This window comes from Schistocerca nitens, chromosome 5 (assembly GCF_023898315.1).
Source record: "Schistocerca nitens isolate TAMUIC-IGC-003100 chromosome 5, iqSchNite1.1, whole genome shotgun sequence".
NCBI classification, from domain to species: domain Eukaryota; kingdom Metazoa; phylum Arthropoda; class Insecta; order Orthoptera; family Acrididae; genus Schistocerca; species Schistocerca nitens.
This window is the reverse complement of record NC_064618.1, coordinates 581,827,229-581,843,808: the sequence shown is the minus strand read 5'-3', so window position 1 is coordinate 581,843,808 and position 16,580 is coordinate 581,827,229. Positions and strand designations below refer to the sequence as shown.

Genomic DNA, 16,580 nt, shown 5'->3' with positions numbered 1-16,580 from the left:
TTCTGGCGTGATTTACATCCTGGATGATACCTTCACTTTGTATCTATTGGGAAAAAAATATAAATCTAATCTAATCAGCATCAGTACATGCAAGTGTGAATTAAGATGCACCATTAATAGTTCTCATTTCTGGGAGGCTTCCTATATGCATTTTGACAAATATACCCCTCCTGTGCAAAGGACACTCAAACACATTTCTGGGAGGTGGCATAACTCAGGAGTGAGCAAAATTTTACATGAAACAATGGAAACTCCAGGTAGGAACATCAACACTATAGGAAAAGACAGAGTACTACTTTCTGTAAAGAAGACACATTAAATTGCAGACAGGCACAATTAAAAGAGACAAGAGCAAGGCAATTAATGGAAATATATGAATTCACCACCACCTCAAAAAAGGTGAAGATGGCATCATGGTGATGGCAGTTCTCTCCTGGTTTTTTTTTTTTTGGGGGGGGGGGATTGCCAAAATGTGATGTTAACAGATCTTAAGGGATAAATCATCACAGGAACATATTACAGGAATCTCTTAATGATGTTATGGGAGGTTGTCAACATGAAGAATCACAGGAGGTTGTCCAAGAAGGTGGCTTTTGCACCACGACAACACCCCAACTCATTTTGGACAGGACACAGTCACAAATATTTAGCATATATAAATTTGATTATTCTATGCATGGGGTACAATTCTGATTACATTCTCTATCAAAGAATGAGACATTGCTGGAGCTTGTAGAAATGTTTACTTCTCATTTTAGTTTGTCAATACAGATTAGGACAGATGTGGACTGTTTCTGACTGTTTGGAGATCTGTAAGATATAAAAGTAAAAATTTCTTTCCTTGTTTTCATCTCTATTGCAGTTGCCTCAGAGTATGTTTCTGGACAAGCCATTAGATGCTATCCTCTTTCTCATTATTAATGTATCTAGTTGTTTCACCTCCTTTGACTACAATCTGCTGACTGAAAGCAAGAATGTTTTAATTGCTGAATTTGTTGTCTTTTAAAATACCTCATGTGTGTGTGTGTGTGTGTGTGTGTGTGTGTGTGTGTGTGTGTGTGTGTGTGTGTGTGTGTGTGTGACACTATTAAACTGTTATAAAAATACAGAATACACCTTTACATGTGTATAGGTATGCATAGCTTTCACAAATCATACGGAGATATAATACTTAAGGTATTTGAAAATAATTAAAGTTGTTATAATAATTAAAACAATGATAAAAGCTTACCACAGTCTTGCCTACATGCTGTCCTTGTTCTATATCCATTGAAACACCTATCCATGCTTTATCTTTATGATCCCATGGTAGTTTCTCACCCACAAAATCAGGTTCTTCATTTCCTGAAAAATATGTTTGGAGTTGGAAAAATATGGCCATCCCACCATAAACTACAGCTTTGATATAGCATATTGTACTTTTTCATTCTGATATCAAACATTTAAAAATTAGAACAAATATATAAACAGAGATGATAAAGAAAATTATTTCATGGCTGATGGTCAAATGCAGAAAAAAAAACACTGAACATTAAGTTTCAATTTAAGATTTCTATCGAAAGAAGTAACAGGTAAAGGTAAAGGGTCATGATAGTTATAAACATAGAGATTTATGGATCATTCAAGACAAAAAATCACCAAAAAAGTTGTATTAAATAAATTAGGTGCTGGTCAAAAAACAGATTGGGAAACATAAAGTAGTTGATAAGGGCTCACAACAGTTGGTAATCTTACAGAAAAACCATCTTAGGCAATCCTACAGCACTTGGTTTTATGGTTATGAGTTGATGCATTTGCGTGTCTGTGAGATTTTGTGTGAGAGATTGGTAGCTGGATAGCTAGTGACATAACTGTGATATATATATAAGTCAGCTTGAGGTGAGTTGCTGCCTCTGCTCTTTTTTGGAAAATACTTTAAGATGATAAATCTTTAGTCCAGTCACAAAATTTGTTTCATGCTCCATACTATTGTACCATTGTTAACAAACATTAATGTGATTTGGATTCATATGCCTTTCAGAAATCAGCTTGCCTCGATCCATGGTTACTGGATGTCATATGAGAAAATTACAAGCTGGGTTTCGCACAACCGATGTTCACAAAATCCATGTGCGATGACATTCAGCAGGCCATTTTATTTAAGATACTTCATAATATTTGATGTCAAAATAACTTCTAATATTCTATAACACATGAATATCAATGATACTGTGTGGTAGTTTTGTGGATAAGTTTTGCTGTTCTTCCTGTATGTGGGTGTGATCTGTGCTTTCTTCTGAGCACTGTGTGATTAAGCAAGCTGAGATATTTTTACTTCCCCTCTTGTTTTGCCATATGCCTCCTTAAATTCATTTTTTTCACTTCTGACTAATTAACATTAACATACATGCGAATAATCTGCATTTTCTTAAAAGAGTAAATTTGGCCCTCAGTTTTAAAGAATATAACACCAGATCTAATTTTTTGCTTAGTTTTATGTATGTAACTGATTTTCTAATTTATTTCAACTATTCCTCGTTAGTATCTTTTGTTATAGGGTGAAATCAGTAGTTGTTTTGTAACTTAAATTCTGTTGTTGAAGTATAAACAAATATAAATTCTGTACTAGTTATAAACATATGGAGGAACAGCTAACAGTATTCTTAAAGTATCTATTTAGCTCTACCTGAAAACGTGTTAGCAAAGCCAGCCCTTAATTAATTCCAAAGTAATTAACAGCTTTGTCAAAAGTATTGTTTGCATAACAATATCTGTTAATTTCATCATTTAAACAAATAATTCGGACTAACCTTTCAAGTAGAATAAACTGTTAAAAAGAACCAAATTTTTGATGTATGCAGTTAATTTTATGAGTTAAGTTTTAATTGTAATTTCTGTAAATTAAACATCAAACAACGTGTAATTTGAGCACCTATTATGACAAGGATATATAAGGGCCCAATTTATGGTCCTGAGACAGTCAGTTGACAGCTGAGTTTCAGACGAGAAACCTGTGCTGTTTAGAACAACAACAATGCTTCAAATTAACTCTGAAACAAGTTTTACACAATTAGGCCATGTGTTAAAACAAAGACAGTGTCTTCTCCATACATACCTTTCTATTCTTCAAGAACTGTGAACTTTGTGGTTAGGTTTTTACTGCTCTTAGATGTACAATAGTAAACTATTGTAGCAGTATGTGGAGGTTTGCCTGCAAACTATTAATGAGGCTTATGGAAAGTTTAAACAATAGTGCACTAGCCATATATAACTGTAGTATTGGGGGTTTGTGAACAGTGAAAGTAATCTATTGTGAAACGCAACTGTGCACCTGTCAGCTACACCATTTAAATTAGTCAATGTTGTACTTCCACAACCCATTTTTCAACCAGTTCAACCAGTGTAGCAATACAGTACGTCAACACATCTCACGAAGAAATAAATAACCGAAGGCAAACTCTCACAACCAGGAAAGTACTTTGTTTGAGGGGCCTATGGAATATTATGTTTAAGAGAGAGGATAGCTCTGTATCTGACAGAGATTTCATCTGGCAATGGGATCTTGTTTCATTTTAATAATTTCAGCTATTTCTCAACATCACTGGCACTAATATCTGTATTATTCATTGCCACAGTGTGCAAGAATTAAATTGGGGCAGTTCTTTTGTGGGGACATTTGGAAATAGAGTTCTACTTTTGCTTTGCTACCCTCAGTTTCATTTCCTGTGCCTTCCATTAGTGTCTGGACACTAACTTTTGTGCCACTAACAACTTTAACATATGACCAGAATTTCGTTGCATTTTGTGTGAGATCTTCTAACAAGATTGTGCTGTGATAGTCGAAGAGTTCACTCTCTGCCCTCTGCATAGCCAAATTCCTTTCATTTATCACTGTTATATCTATATCCCTCCACTTCATTTTATGCTTACTGTGCAATAGTCACTGTTTTTTTAAGAAGTTTCTTTACAGAAACTGTGTACTGTGGAGCACCTCTCCCATCATGAACTGTTTTTGTTTAGTTGTGTTATATCATCTTCCATAGATCATTTTCACAATTATTTTATCGATATGATGTGGAACAAGTCAGATTATAAGATATATATACACACATGAATAGTGTTAACATTAATATTACTGAAAATTTTAGTTCTATACATGGAACTACAAGTCTATATCCAGTTATCAGCTGTTCACATATATGCAATGCATTCAGTCACAAATGCAACACATCACTATCAAACGCAATATTTTCAGACAGACTGAAATATGCTGCTGACAGATTCTTTTCCAAAAAAAGGAAGTTAAGGCAGATATAAAAATTACTGACCACTCACAGTACTTACCATCTTTTTGAAAGTATTGAAAAAACATTATATATGCAAGCACCACAACACACCTCTCTCAAAATAACATACTAGTCAGGCTCAATTAGGACTTGTAAAATGTCTCCTGAGAGAACATGCTATGTTACAAGTCACAAATTGGATTACAAAAAATTTAAATCACAAAATTTACCAAATGTGTTTCATCAAAAGCATCTGTGGCAGCATAACATCTCTGACTGGATAAAAGGAAGCTCACTGCCCCAGGAGGCATGGTGATTTAGTATGCTCTGTATGCTTGGAATGATTACACAAGTTATGTATTCTGGGCTCAGCAATAAACAGTGTGGCAATTGTGCCTCTATGCTGTGTCACTATTCTGCTTTCACAACTCCAGGACCCCATTTTCCATTGTGGTGACCCCAGATTTCAATGCCACACTGCAATTTTGCTGTTAAATCAAAAATCTGCCACCTTGGTTACATCATGAAGAATGTAGTCATTACAAACAGTATAACCTTATTGTTTCTTCAACAATGTCAACAACCTTCAACAAGTGCTCATGAATTCCATGAACATTCTGTGTGCAGAATTGCTAAATGTCTGCCAAGGCTTGGGTGATACTACAGTGCTGAATGACATAGGAACAATGCATTCACTGTTCACCACATCTTCAGACCAAGCTTGCATCACCACTGATGTCAAGCAGCAAATTGTGTCATGATGAGTGTCAAATTTACTGAGTGACTTCACAATAAATATTCCAGATTTGACACCGAGTGAATCTATTCATGGCATTTCAGACTAAAGTGCTCCAGAGAATAACATTAAACAGTGGCCACCCACCTCTGTAACAAACATTACTCAGTGCTTTCGACATTTGCACAGGACAACTTCCGATGTTCTAGTGCTAGTGATTATGAGCATTATGACACTTGCTTTAATGACCTGACTTCTACAGAGGCCTTCCACAGTGCTGTTATGGTTGAACAACCATGACCCATCCCATACCACTCCATCTCTGTTTCATCATCGATCTGGCAGCGAACTGCAGGGTCAAGGTTTGCATCATCTTTCAGTACCTGTGTATTCTGATTTTCCAAATCAAGTTCCAATCGACATGACTAAATGCAAGTTCCGCAAGATAGACTATGATGTCACTCATATCCTAGCTACACCAGCTGTGCCAGGCATCACACCAGAGTCACTTTTGGTCCAGCACCACACTTCGCATTTGCATCATCAGCATACAGCATCAAATCTAACTATGAAATCTGAGAAAGTGTTTTTCATGACCTCACCTCAGCAAGGTTAGATAGCTGGCTCCCAGCTTAAGTGACATCACAACTGAGATCAGCTGCATCACAAACAGCTGCACATCCACACGATTTCCATGAGACACTGCATGTGCATTTTCTTTGAACAGCCAGCTGAGTTCTACATACATTGCCACATAATGCTGATGCCACCCGCACCGCGACATGAGTTGCAATGGCAAGGGTGCCCTACAATCAAACCACTAATGGCCATCAGTCCAAAACTACCATTGTTCTGCACAGATTCTCCAGCAACATGGTTTGACCTCAGTGAATGTTTGATGTCAACAGTTGGTATCAGTGGAGACAACGAGAAGTTCACCACTCTTCTTAACCACCTCGGAGACAGTGCAAGCTTTATTAATGACTTGCTTTTGGGTGTTGCAACTTCTCACAGACATGAAATTTCCAATACACTACTGCTACAATGACTAACACACATCCCTCAACAGCAGCTACGTGTCGTCAGCAAGGAGACTACTTTGGGCAACTGCATGCCATCTTAGCTCTGCACTGCCTGTGGGTTCTAACTGATGCAATTGCTACTGCCTGATAGCACTCTAAGGACACTTTGGCTCCTAAAATTGCCAGAGAACATCTAGACAGTGATGCTAGTGTATGAGGAGGCACCTCTGCTCTGGAGTTTAAACTTTGAATCCCTGATAGAATGGAGGCACTGTCGCAACATCGCACTTTAATCAATAATCAACAGCACTATGCTGCAGTTGATACCCAGCACACCTGCATCAAAACCAATTTTGCACGACTGCAGCTGAGCTGACCCAACATTTCATGCAACCGTGAACTGCCTGACGATGGTCAAACCAACCTAAATCACGCTGTGCCCCCCGCTCTACTACCCGAGTGCCTTTCACAGCTCTGGCATGCAACAGTCATCTAATGCAACAGCTGAGGTTGTAGCCCCCCCCCCCCCCCCATCCAGTTGACCACTGCCATGACTCTATGACATGTCTTCCATCACATTCACCTCCACACATCACTTCTGACGGACAACAGCCCCTCCTCATGTGCTCTGCACTAAGGGGAAAGAAGGGGGGGGGGGGGGGTCTCCTCTGGTGGCATAACATCTCTGATTGGAGAAAAGGAAGATTTCTGCCCTGAGAGGCAAGGGGAATTGGTATGCTCTGTACGCTTGTAGTGATTATGTGAGTTAAGCATGTTGTGCTCATAAACAGGGCAGAAATCGTATTCCTGTGGTGTGTCACTATTCTGCTATCACACCTCTGGTACCCCATTTCCCATACATTAGATTGTGCAGTTCACAGTTTTCTCTTAGAGAAACTCAAATGTTATTGTACCACATACCTTGCTTGTATTTGCCGTGATTTCACAAATTTTACATGCAAAGAGGATGGCAAAGGACAGAATTCCAAAGAAAATGATGAACAGTGTGATCCATTTAGTTAGGTGAAAAGGGAGACCTAGAAGAAAATGAATTTATGACATAATAGTGGATCTTAACAGTATGTGAGTCCAGGGGTGGAAAAGAGCAGCAAACAACTGAAAAATGTGAAGGAAAATTGTTCAAGAAGCCAACACTCACCAAGGGCTGTAACACTAAGAAAGAAGGAGGTATCTTGCTTGTAAATGGTTTTCATCCTGTCTGACTAAAAGGATGGAGAGTGTTGCATTAAGAAACTCATGGAATGACATGATGAAACAGCATCTTGAAAATTGGAAATAATCACTAAATGTGTACTATAGGGTTGTTGGATGTTGAATGTTGGTCCAGTTCTAGACGTGTTACACATAAATGATTTTCCATAATGTATTCAAGAAGCAGAAATAATTTTTCTCTGCTTACAATGCTCTTTGCTTATAATGAAGCCTAATTGAGTACCTTCAGTACTTGAAAATTAATTACTGGTACTATGAAAATGTAATGCCACTGAATTTAGATAAAATAAAACATAAAACACATGCAATTAGATACTTCACAAGTTTTGAACACACCATTAGAAATAATTTTTCAGGGCAAATCAATAAATGACACAGATATTCTAAATTTTTAAGTGTTCATACTGATAAGAACCTTAGCTGTGAATAAAAGCTGCAAATATTCAATCTTTAAGGTCCATAACTTTTGTGTTATGGATAATGCTAGTTTTTGGAAATGAAATTGCAAAAATTCATTGTTTTATTCACTGGTGTCTTACGGTATCATATGTCGGGATAATTTGTTGTTTAAGAAAAATGTGCTTGTTGCACAGAAGTATGTAACAATGATAGTATATGACATCCAGCCTAGAACATGTTATAGACAGCTCTTTAAACAGCTTGTCACACTGATAAAAGCCTCATAGTACATTTACTCCAGTAACTTACGATCTAAAATTAAGCTGTGGCGCATCTATACTCTGTTGCCTAGATCATTTAAGATGCAAAAAAGACATTGAACCACTATACAAAAGGTTGAGTTAATACTGTTATGTATTAGTAATACTTAAGAATGAAGTCTCATTTTTGGCAGGAGGGGGCAGAGAGTCACATTCATAAGTGATATCATGGGACTGAGAATGACTTTGGAGACACTGAATGTGTGGTCCCACAGAGTTCAAAGCTTGGTGTGCTCCTTTCATGGTCTACATAAATGATTTGCCTAGAACAACTGATGTCACCTTAGGTGAATGATGTTCATTGGTGGTATGGGTGTGTTGCAAGATAGCCAGGCATGTCCATATTGAATACAACCAGGGGAGTAATAGAGTAGGCTCACCATCTGTTCATAGAAAATATGATAGTCCTTGATCTAGCAAGGACTCATACTGTGCAATTCTGACCAAGTGGGGGTGACTTGCAGAGGTAAGAAATTGGGATCAGTGGTTGTTGTATTGGGCTCCAGGTCTGAAGGTCTTGAGTTGTTATGTTCCCATAGGACTTCAAATTTTTGTGAATACTGGGAATTATTCTACTTGTCTTCAGTTACTAAGTTGTCCATGAATACAGCAGTCTTGGACTTCTTCACCCACTTGAATGAGTTATCCTGGAAAGTAATGGCAAAGACCAACTTCCTCTCTTCTTGAATATGTAAATGTTCCAACACTTCTCATATACAAGTGCCATGTATTCTTCAAGACTATTACAGTAATCTTTGTATAACAAATATTGCATTCTGCACATCACAGCAGAGAATATACTAGCAAGCTCAGAATTCAAAAGGAGACTGGACGGTTCCATATTACACATCAGAATATTGATTAACTCATTTGTTTTACAGAAATGAAATGATCGTATGGCACTGATGGCTACGAGCTCCCACCTGGGAAAGTTCATGTGCCAAGTTACAAGTATTTTCAGTTGAAGCCACAATGGGTGACTTATGCCAATGATCATGAAATGATGATGAGGACAACACAACACCCAGTCCCAGAGTGGAGAAAATATCTGCCCCGGATGGCAATCGAACCCATGACTGCTGTGTGGCAGGCATATGCACTGACCACTCAGCTAAGAGGGCAGACTGTTTTACAGAGAATATAGTAATTGTTCTGTTATCTTCTTTTATAACTGGAATGATATCCTACTCCAATGTGGGGCCAGCCAGTCATGGAGCTTACACACTGTGTCCGCACAGTTACTTCCTCTCACAAAGTTGTAGTAATCACTGTCCTATATTGAAGACATGGGTACTCCCTTGGGCTGGTTTTCCACGAGGAAATATACAATAAACCTGCAAAGTAGCTGTAGTCTTCCATATAACAATTTGTTTTAGCATTCTTTCTTTCTTTCTTTCTTTTCTTATATCCAACCTTAATGTATACTACTTTTGTTTTACCTGTAATCTATGTACAACAGTGATTTATCTCCCACAACATTTGCCACAGTAAGCAATATGGAAATAGAAATGCCATGTGGCTAGGGCCTGCCATCTAGTAGACTGTTCACCTGGTGCAAGTCTTTCGAGTTGACGTCACTTCGGCAACTTGTGTGTTGATGGGGATGAAATGATGATGATAAGGACAACACAACACCCAGTCCCTCAGCGGAGAAAATCTCTGACCCAGTGGGGAATCGAACCCAGGCCGTTATGGATGACATTCCATCAAGCTGACCACTCAGCTACCAGGGACGGACAGCAAGCAATTATAGTACAGTTGTAATAATTTTTTTTCAAGACATATTTATAATTTCTTTTTCTAACCAACATGTAGTTTTTATGGTAAGATAGCAGATGTGACTGCCTTAAGCTTCAATAATTGTTTTACCGTTTGGTTTCCATAGCTGTACAAGTTAGAACAACATTCTGAGCACTTAGGAATCTTAAACTTTCATACTGCTTGTATATTGTGATTCTTTTGTCTGTTAAACAATAATTCTTTTAACCACAAAAAACTTACACACCTTTTTTCATCTTCAGACATTTCCTATTTAGTGTCCACTTGCTTAGCTGTGTGATTACATATTTCCCTACCATTAAGTTGGTCCGAGTTTGATTCCCGGCCAGGTTGGAGATTTTCTCTACTTGTGGATAGGGTGTTGTGTTATCCTCAACATCATTGATGTGCTAGTAGCCAAATGTGGCATCACCTGAAATAAGACTTGCGACCCGGCAGCCACACTTTCCCAATGGAACATCCTGCCCATCAAAGCAACATGATCATTCCATTTTTTTCCTATTTAATTATACTCATCAATCTCCTAGAGTTTAGTTAAGTTTCTTTCTACACTACATTCAAATATGTCTCAAAATATTAAGTATATAAACACACCTGGTTGCATGGTTTTATTTTATCTCTACCTTTCAAGTACCCATTTAGAGCACCTTTGTCAGCAATCATTATAACCAATTGCTGTTATTGATGTGGTTTTCAACCCAAAGATTGGTTTGATGAAACTCTCCACACTCCTCTATTCTGTGGAAACCTCTTCTCCAAATAAATACTGTGACCTAAATCCATTTGAAACTGCTTACTATATTCATCTCTCGGTCTCCCTCTAGAATTTTTACCTCAACACGTCCCTTAAATACTGAACTGATAAGTTCTCAAGTTATGCTACTTTTTTCCACTACTTACTCATTAATCACAATTCAAACCTATTATTTTCTTGCCAAAACTGTTTATCATCCATGTTTCACCTGTGTACAAGGCTATACTCCAGACAAATGCCTTCAGAAAAGACTTTCTAATACTTAAATTTATATTTGATGTTAACAAATTTGTCTTCATCAAAAATGCTCTTCTTGTCACTGCCAGTTAACATTTTATATCCTATCAAGTTCCACCCAAACAGCAAAAGTCTTTTCATATCCTAATTCATTCAGCATCACCTGATTTAATTTAATTACATTTCAGTACCTTTGTTCTACTTTTGTTTATGATCATCTTACACCCTCCTTTCAAGACACTCCCCATTCTGGTCAATTGCTCCTCCAAGTGGTTTGCTGTCTCTGAGCAAATTACAATGTCATTGGCAAGTCTCAATTTTTTATTTCTTCTCCCTCAACTTTAATCCCTTCTTCAAATTTTTCTTTGGTTTCTCTTACCACTTGCTCAATGCACAGACTGAAAAACATTGGGGAATGGCTACAACTCTGTCTAACTCCCTTCTCAACTACTGCTTCCCTTTCACATCAACATTTTCCAACCATTATTTATTAAACTGATGGTTCAGTTACATTCACACATGTTGGCACCTGTCTTATTTGGAACCAGCATTATTACATTCTTCTGGAAATCTGATGGTATATTGCCTGTCTCATAGATCTTATACAACAGATGGAATAGTTGATAGTTCTGTTCTGACTGCATCTCCCAGTGATATCAGTAGTGCAGAGGAAATGATATCTTCTACAGGGCCTTGCTTTGACTTAGGTCTTTCATAGCTCAGTCCAATTCTTCTCACAGTATCTTGTCTCCCATTTTCACATGTATTGCCCGTCTACATTTTCTTTGTATCTTTCAGCTTTCCCTTCTATCCTTAGCACTGGTTTTCCATTCAGCACCTGATATTCACACTGGTGCTTATCTTTTCTCCAAAGGTCTGTAAGTGGTTTCCATCTTTCCATGGTTATACATACTTCTATTGACCTTCATTTGTCCTCTAACCATTCCTGCTTTATTGTTTCGCACTTTCCATCAGTGTCATCTTTCAGACATTTGTATTTTCTATTTCCTGATTAATTAGTTGCATTTTTGTATTTCCTCCTTCTGTACATTACATTATCTCCTGTGAATCCAAGTATTTATAGAAGGTCTTGTCTTTTCACCTAGTTGATTCTCTGCTACCTTCACTACCTTATATCTCAAAGGTCATTCAACTGCATTCTCTTTGCCAGAGTTCGTCTCTTTAGCTGGGTGGAAACGTGCTCGCCTCCCATGTGAGTGGGCACGGGTTCGATTCCTGGCCAGGTTGGAGATTTTCTCCACTCTGGGACTGGGTGTTGTGTTGTCCTCCTCCTCATTTCATCCTCATCACCAGTGTGCAAGTTGGTCAATAGTGGCGTCGACTGAAATAAGACTTGCACTTGGCGGGCGGCCAAACTTTCGCAGATGGGGCCTCCCGGCCAGCGATGCCATATGCTCATGTCATACCCCCCCCCCCCAAGTCATTCAATCACTGCATAAACCTCCCTTTGAAACTATCAACAAACTCTGGTTCTTTGAACTTATCTAGGTTCCATTTCCTTAATTTCCTATATTTCTGCAACTTCTTCAGTTTTAACCTATTGTTCATAAACAAAAAATTATGGTCAGAGTCCACATCTGCTACTAGATATTTGATTCTGATTAAAATCTGGTTTTCAAATCTCAGCCCTACCATTACATAAACAATCTGAATCTCCCAGGGTCTCCAAATATGTTCTATAGTTACAGTCTTCTTCCGTGATTCTGAACGCAAGTGTCATTGATGACTAAAGTATGACTTGTACAAAATGCTACCAGGTGGCTTACTCTTTCACTCATTTCCCCTAATCCATAGTCGCCTACTACTTTCCCTTCTCTTCTTTTTTCTATTAGTATACATGTAGGGTTCAGCACCTAGCGAAACAAGTAGGTATGTACTGCAGGCTGCCACACCTCCTGACTGCTGGCTGCAGCACTGTGGAGGATGTGCATAAACAGTATGACAATAATAGAATCACACTGTATTGTTGTCAACTGCATCTCCCAAAGCTGCCATGGTAATATTCAGAGCCAGTTTTGTCGGTACCAGTGTGAGAGTTGCTGCAATCAGTGCTACCATCTTGGGCACCAATGCTCTCTCCCCAGATGATGTGACCACTAATTATCACAGCAGTATTCTTGCACTGGCTGGCTATAAAGGATGCTGCCTGGCTGGTCAGAAACCAGTTTTGTATGGGGAGCTACAGGCTAAGCACTGACCGGATCCTTCCAGTCTCTCAGTTGGAGCTCTGTTTGTCCCAGAGCAGTATTTTGCTCCAAGCAGTATCTGAGCTTTCCCTCCAAAACACGTCCAAATTCTCCACACCATCCACAAATACCTTCACTCTGAGCTGCATTCAAGTCTTCAGTCTGTGTTTCATATGAGTTTCTCCACACTGGGCCTGACTCTGGCTGCAACTGTGGCCCATCAGTGTGCAATTCACTATCATCTCTGAAATATGCTGATATGCTGGCTCTGTCAATGGTGCGGCCAATGAGACCCATCTCTCTGCATTGCCAGCTACTAGCTGTCTCCTAGACTGTTCATGAGCCCCCGCCCTTCCTCCCCCCCCCCCCCCTCTCACTCTTTCTCTCTCTCTCTCTCTCTCTCTCTCTCTCTCTCTCTCTCTCTCTCTCTCTCTCTCTACAGATATGGCCACAATGACAGTGCCCTATTAAGGATTCTTCCATTACAAGGCCGGTGACTGCCAATGGATTGGAACCATGTAGAGCATATTTATGTCCAGATGACTGTTTCATTGTATTCAGTTTGAGTGTAAACAAAGTCCATGCACTCTTGCTAATTGGTGCATGTTAAATGGTGTGCCTCTCTTGGCCATGACACAAAACATTAATATTGAATTCCAGTCCTCCATCACAAGCAAACTTCCCCTCCTTTTACTAATCAAAATATTTTTTTCTCATCATACATTCTTTCACCTTCTTCATTATCTGTGTAGCTAGTTGACATATAAACTTGCACTACTGTGCTGGGAGTAGGATTCATGTCTATTGGCCTCTGATAATGTGTTTATTATGCTATTAATTGTAGCTTCCCTGCATTCCTATTTTATTATTCATTATGAATCCTTTTCCCGTGTTATCTCTATTTAATTTTGTGTTTACAATCCTGTACTCATTTGATCAGAAGTCCTGTTCATCCTGCCACTGAACTCCACCATTTACCACTATATCTAACTTCAACCTATCCATTTTCCTTTTTAAATTTTCTAACCTACATATCCATTTAAGTGTGCTAACATTCCACACTCCAATCCATACAATGCCAGTTTTGTTTTCCTTATGATGAAATCCTCCTGATGGTCTCTGTCTGGATATCTGAATGGGGGAGTATTTTACCTCCAGAATATTTTCCCAAGAAGATACAATCACCATTTAACCATACAGCAGAGCTGCATATCCTTGGAAGAAGTAATACTTGTAGTTCCCCCTTCCTTTCATCCACTCACATTATCAGCACAGAAAGGTCATGTTGGCCATATAAATATATCACCCAGTTGCCCTGGCAACTACTGAAAAGGCTGCTGCTCCTCTTTAGGAACCATATTTTAGTCTGGACTCTCCTCAAAACCCTTCCATTCTGATTGCACCTGTGGTTCAGATACCTATATTGGTTAGGCATGCCAGTCACCCCACCTTGACTAAGTCAGTGGTTCATCAGGGTATAACTGACTTATGAGTATTCCATCCCCATCATAGCCCCTGCTCCCAACCCCTTACCTCATGTCTCATACCCCTGTAATAGTACTAGATGCAAGAGCTGTCCCATACATCCTCCCATCACCACCTACTCCAGTCCAGTCACAAGCATCACCTATCCCATCAAAGGCAGGGATACTTGTGAAACTCAAGCTAAGCTGTAACCACTGTGCAGCACTTTTACATGTGCGTGACAACCAACAAGCTATCTGTCCATATGAATGGCCACCAACAAAGTATGATCAAGGAATAGCTGGGTAACCACGTTGCTAAGCACACTACCCAGCACAATATTCTTCATTTCAATTACTGGTTCACAGGCTATGCCACCTGGATCCTTCCCATCAACACCATCTTTTCTGAATTGCACAGGTGGGAACTTTCCCTGCAACTTATCCCACATTGCCATAACCCTCCTGGCTTCAACCTTCATTAGTCATTGGCCTTTATCCACTTATCCCCTTCCCTGTTCCTTTTCCAGGACAAAACAGCCCTCTTTTTCGCCAAGTCTTCTTACTTCTCTCCTTTTCCACATCCACCCTGCCCTCTGTCTAACCTCCTGGCAGCACCTAGCTTCCATACCCTCCCCCATCTCATCCTTTTACGCTCCCACCAACAGAACGTTACCATCCCCCAACCCTACCCTGCTATCACTGCAGCTTCTTTTGTACCCCCAGCAATCTGATTGCTTCTCACATCATGTGCTGCCACTTACAGTTTGGTCTCAACAACTAGAAACTGTGGTCATGTGTGTGTGTGTGTGTGTGTGTGTGTGTGTGTGTGTGTGTGTTTTGTCTAATTTTGATGAAGGCCATTTTGACTGAAGCTTACTTGTTTGGCAGTATTTTTCTTGTGCCAACAGCAACTCAGCATCTCTGCTTTATGGTGAGCAGCAGTCTATCCTTTTCATACTGTTGACTTACAACCATTTTATTTTAGTCACCATTCATTAATATGAAATTAAATAATGTAAAACTTATATTAAGTTGCCAAAATGTTGCTAATTTTGTTGCTATGAAGCCCAATAGTTATCTTTTAAATAGCACTGATCTTTGCTCACCATAAATCATATTCCCAGACGAGTGCCTCACCTAAACTTCCCTCACCAACATCCTTGGAAAGAAATTCTATAGCACTGAACAATAAAATAATACTAATTACTCCTATGTCATTAAAGAAGATTTTCAGAGATATATTAGGCTGTAATTCAGTGTGGTTAATAGAACAATTTTCTCAGTGAATTCATACTCCAAAAAAAAAAACTGTGACAGGAAAGACAAAGCTCTCACAATGAGGACTAGTGAGTGTAAAAAGAGGGGATGATAGAACCAATACCCAAAAGAACAAAGTAAGAAAGGAAGAAAAAGGCCTGGAATGTTGCTGCTGAAAATGAAAAAGACAGCACCAAAGACAGATACACATCCATCCCCAAATCAAGGATCAACTCCAGAATGGTGAAGGGTGGGGGAGCAGGAGGAGGGGGGAGGGGGGGAGGGGGGGGGATTTTTCATCAATAGGCCAGAGGACAGGGGTGCTCATCTATCCTACAGAACAGACACCACCACCTCTAAGCCCAAAGACACCAAAATGTGGTCTCAACATCTTTTTATTTCAGGTCAGTGTGGATTACTCATTCTCTAAAAGAGATTTTCCTAAAATGGAAAAAAAAATTTGCTGTACCACATGTTATACTTCCATTTTATGTGCTTTAATGTTTACTCAATGCAAATGTTTATCTACATCATCTGACACTTGTGTTCAGAGGCAGTCATTCTATGAAATGAAGGGAATGAGTCATTCCCTTACATTTTACTCAGAAATAATTATATCATTTAATTACCTAGAAGTGCACCTAAATTTGTTTTAGAGAACAGCTTTATTCGAGGTGTGTGAGAAATATTAATGAGACTGACAACACTGCAAGCAATCTGGCAACACAGTGTTGTTCTGCTTCATAGACCAGTGTGTTCTTACCTTGCAGGTGCTCAGTCTGAGTTTCAGCTCCATACAGTCATCATGTGATTCTTGAGAGTGCCATCTCTCAAGTTGCGTTTTCGTTGTGTGTTACAAACATGGTACAGTGGAATTTAGAGCAATATTATGCCATCAAATGTTG

The 16,580-nt window shown here is 39.1% G+C and overlaps 1 protein-coding gene across 1 annotated transcript in view; it reads right to left on the bottom strand.

Annotated features, from left to right (window-relative positions):
* The window catches only part of LOC126260591 (integrin alpha-PS5-like), a 563,809-nt gene that overhangs the window by 500,798 nt on the left and 46,431 nt on the right, over positions 1-16,580 (bottom strand). Inside the window, exon 3 of the mRNA XM_049957927.1 lies at positions 1,232-1,344. Within this exon, the coding sequence (XP_049813884.1) occupies positions 1,232-1,344 (113 nt within the window). The remainder of the gene's footprint in view (positions 1-1,231; positions 1,345-16,580) is intronic.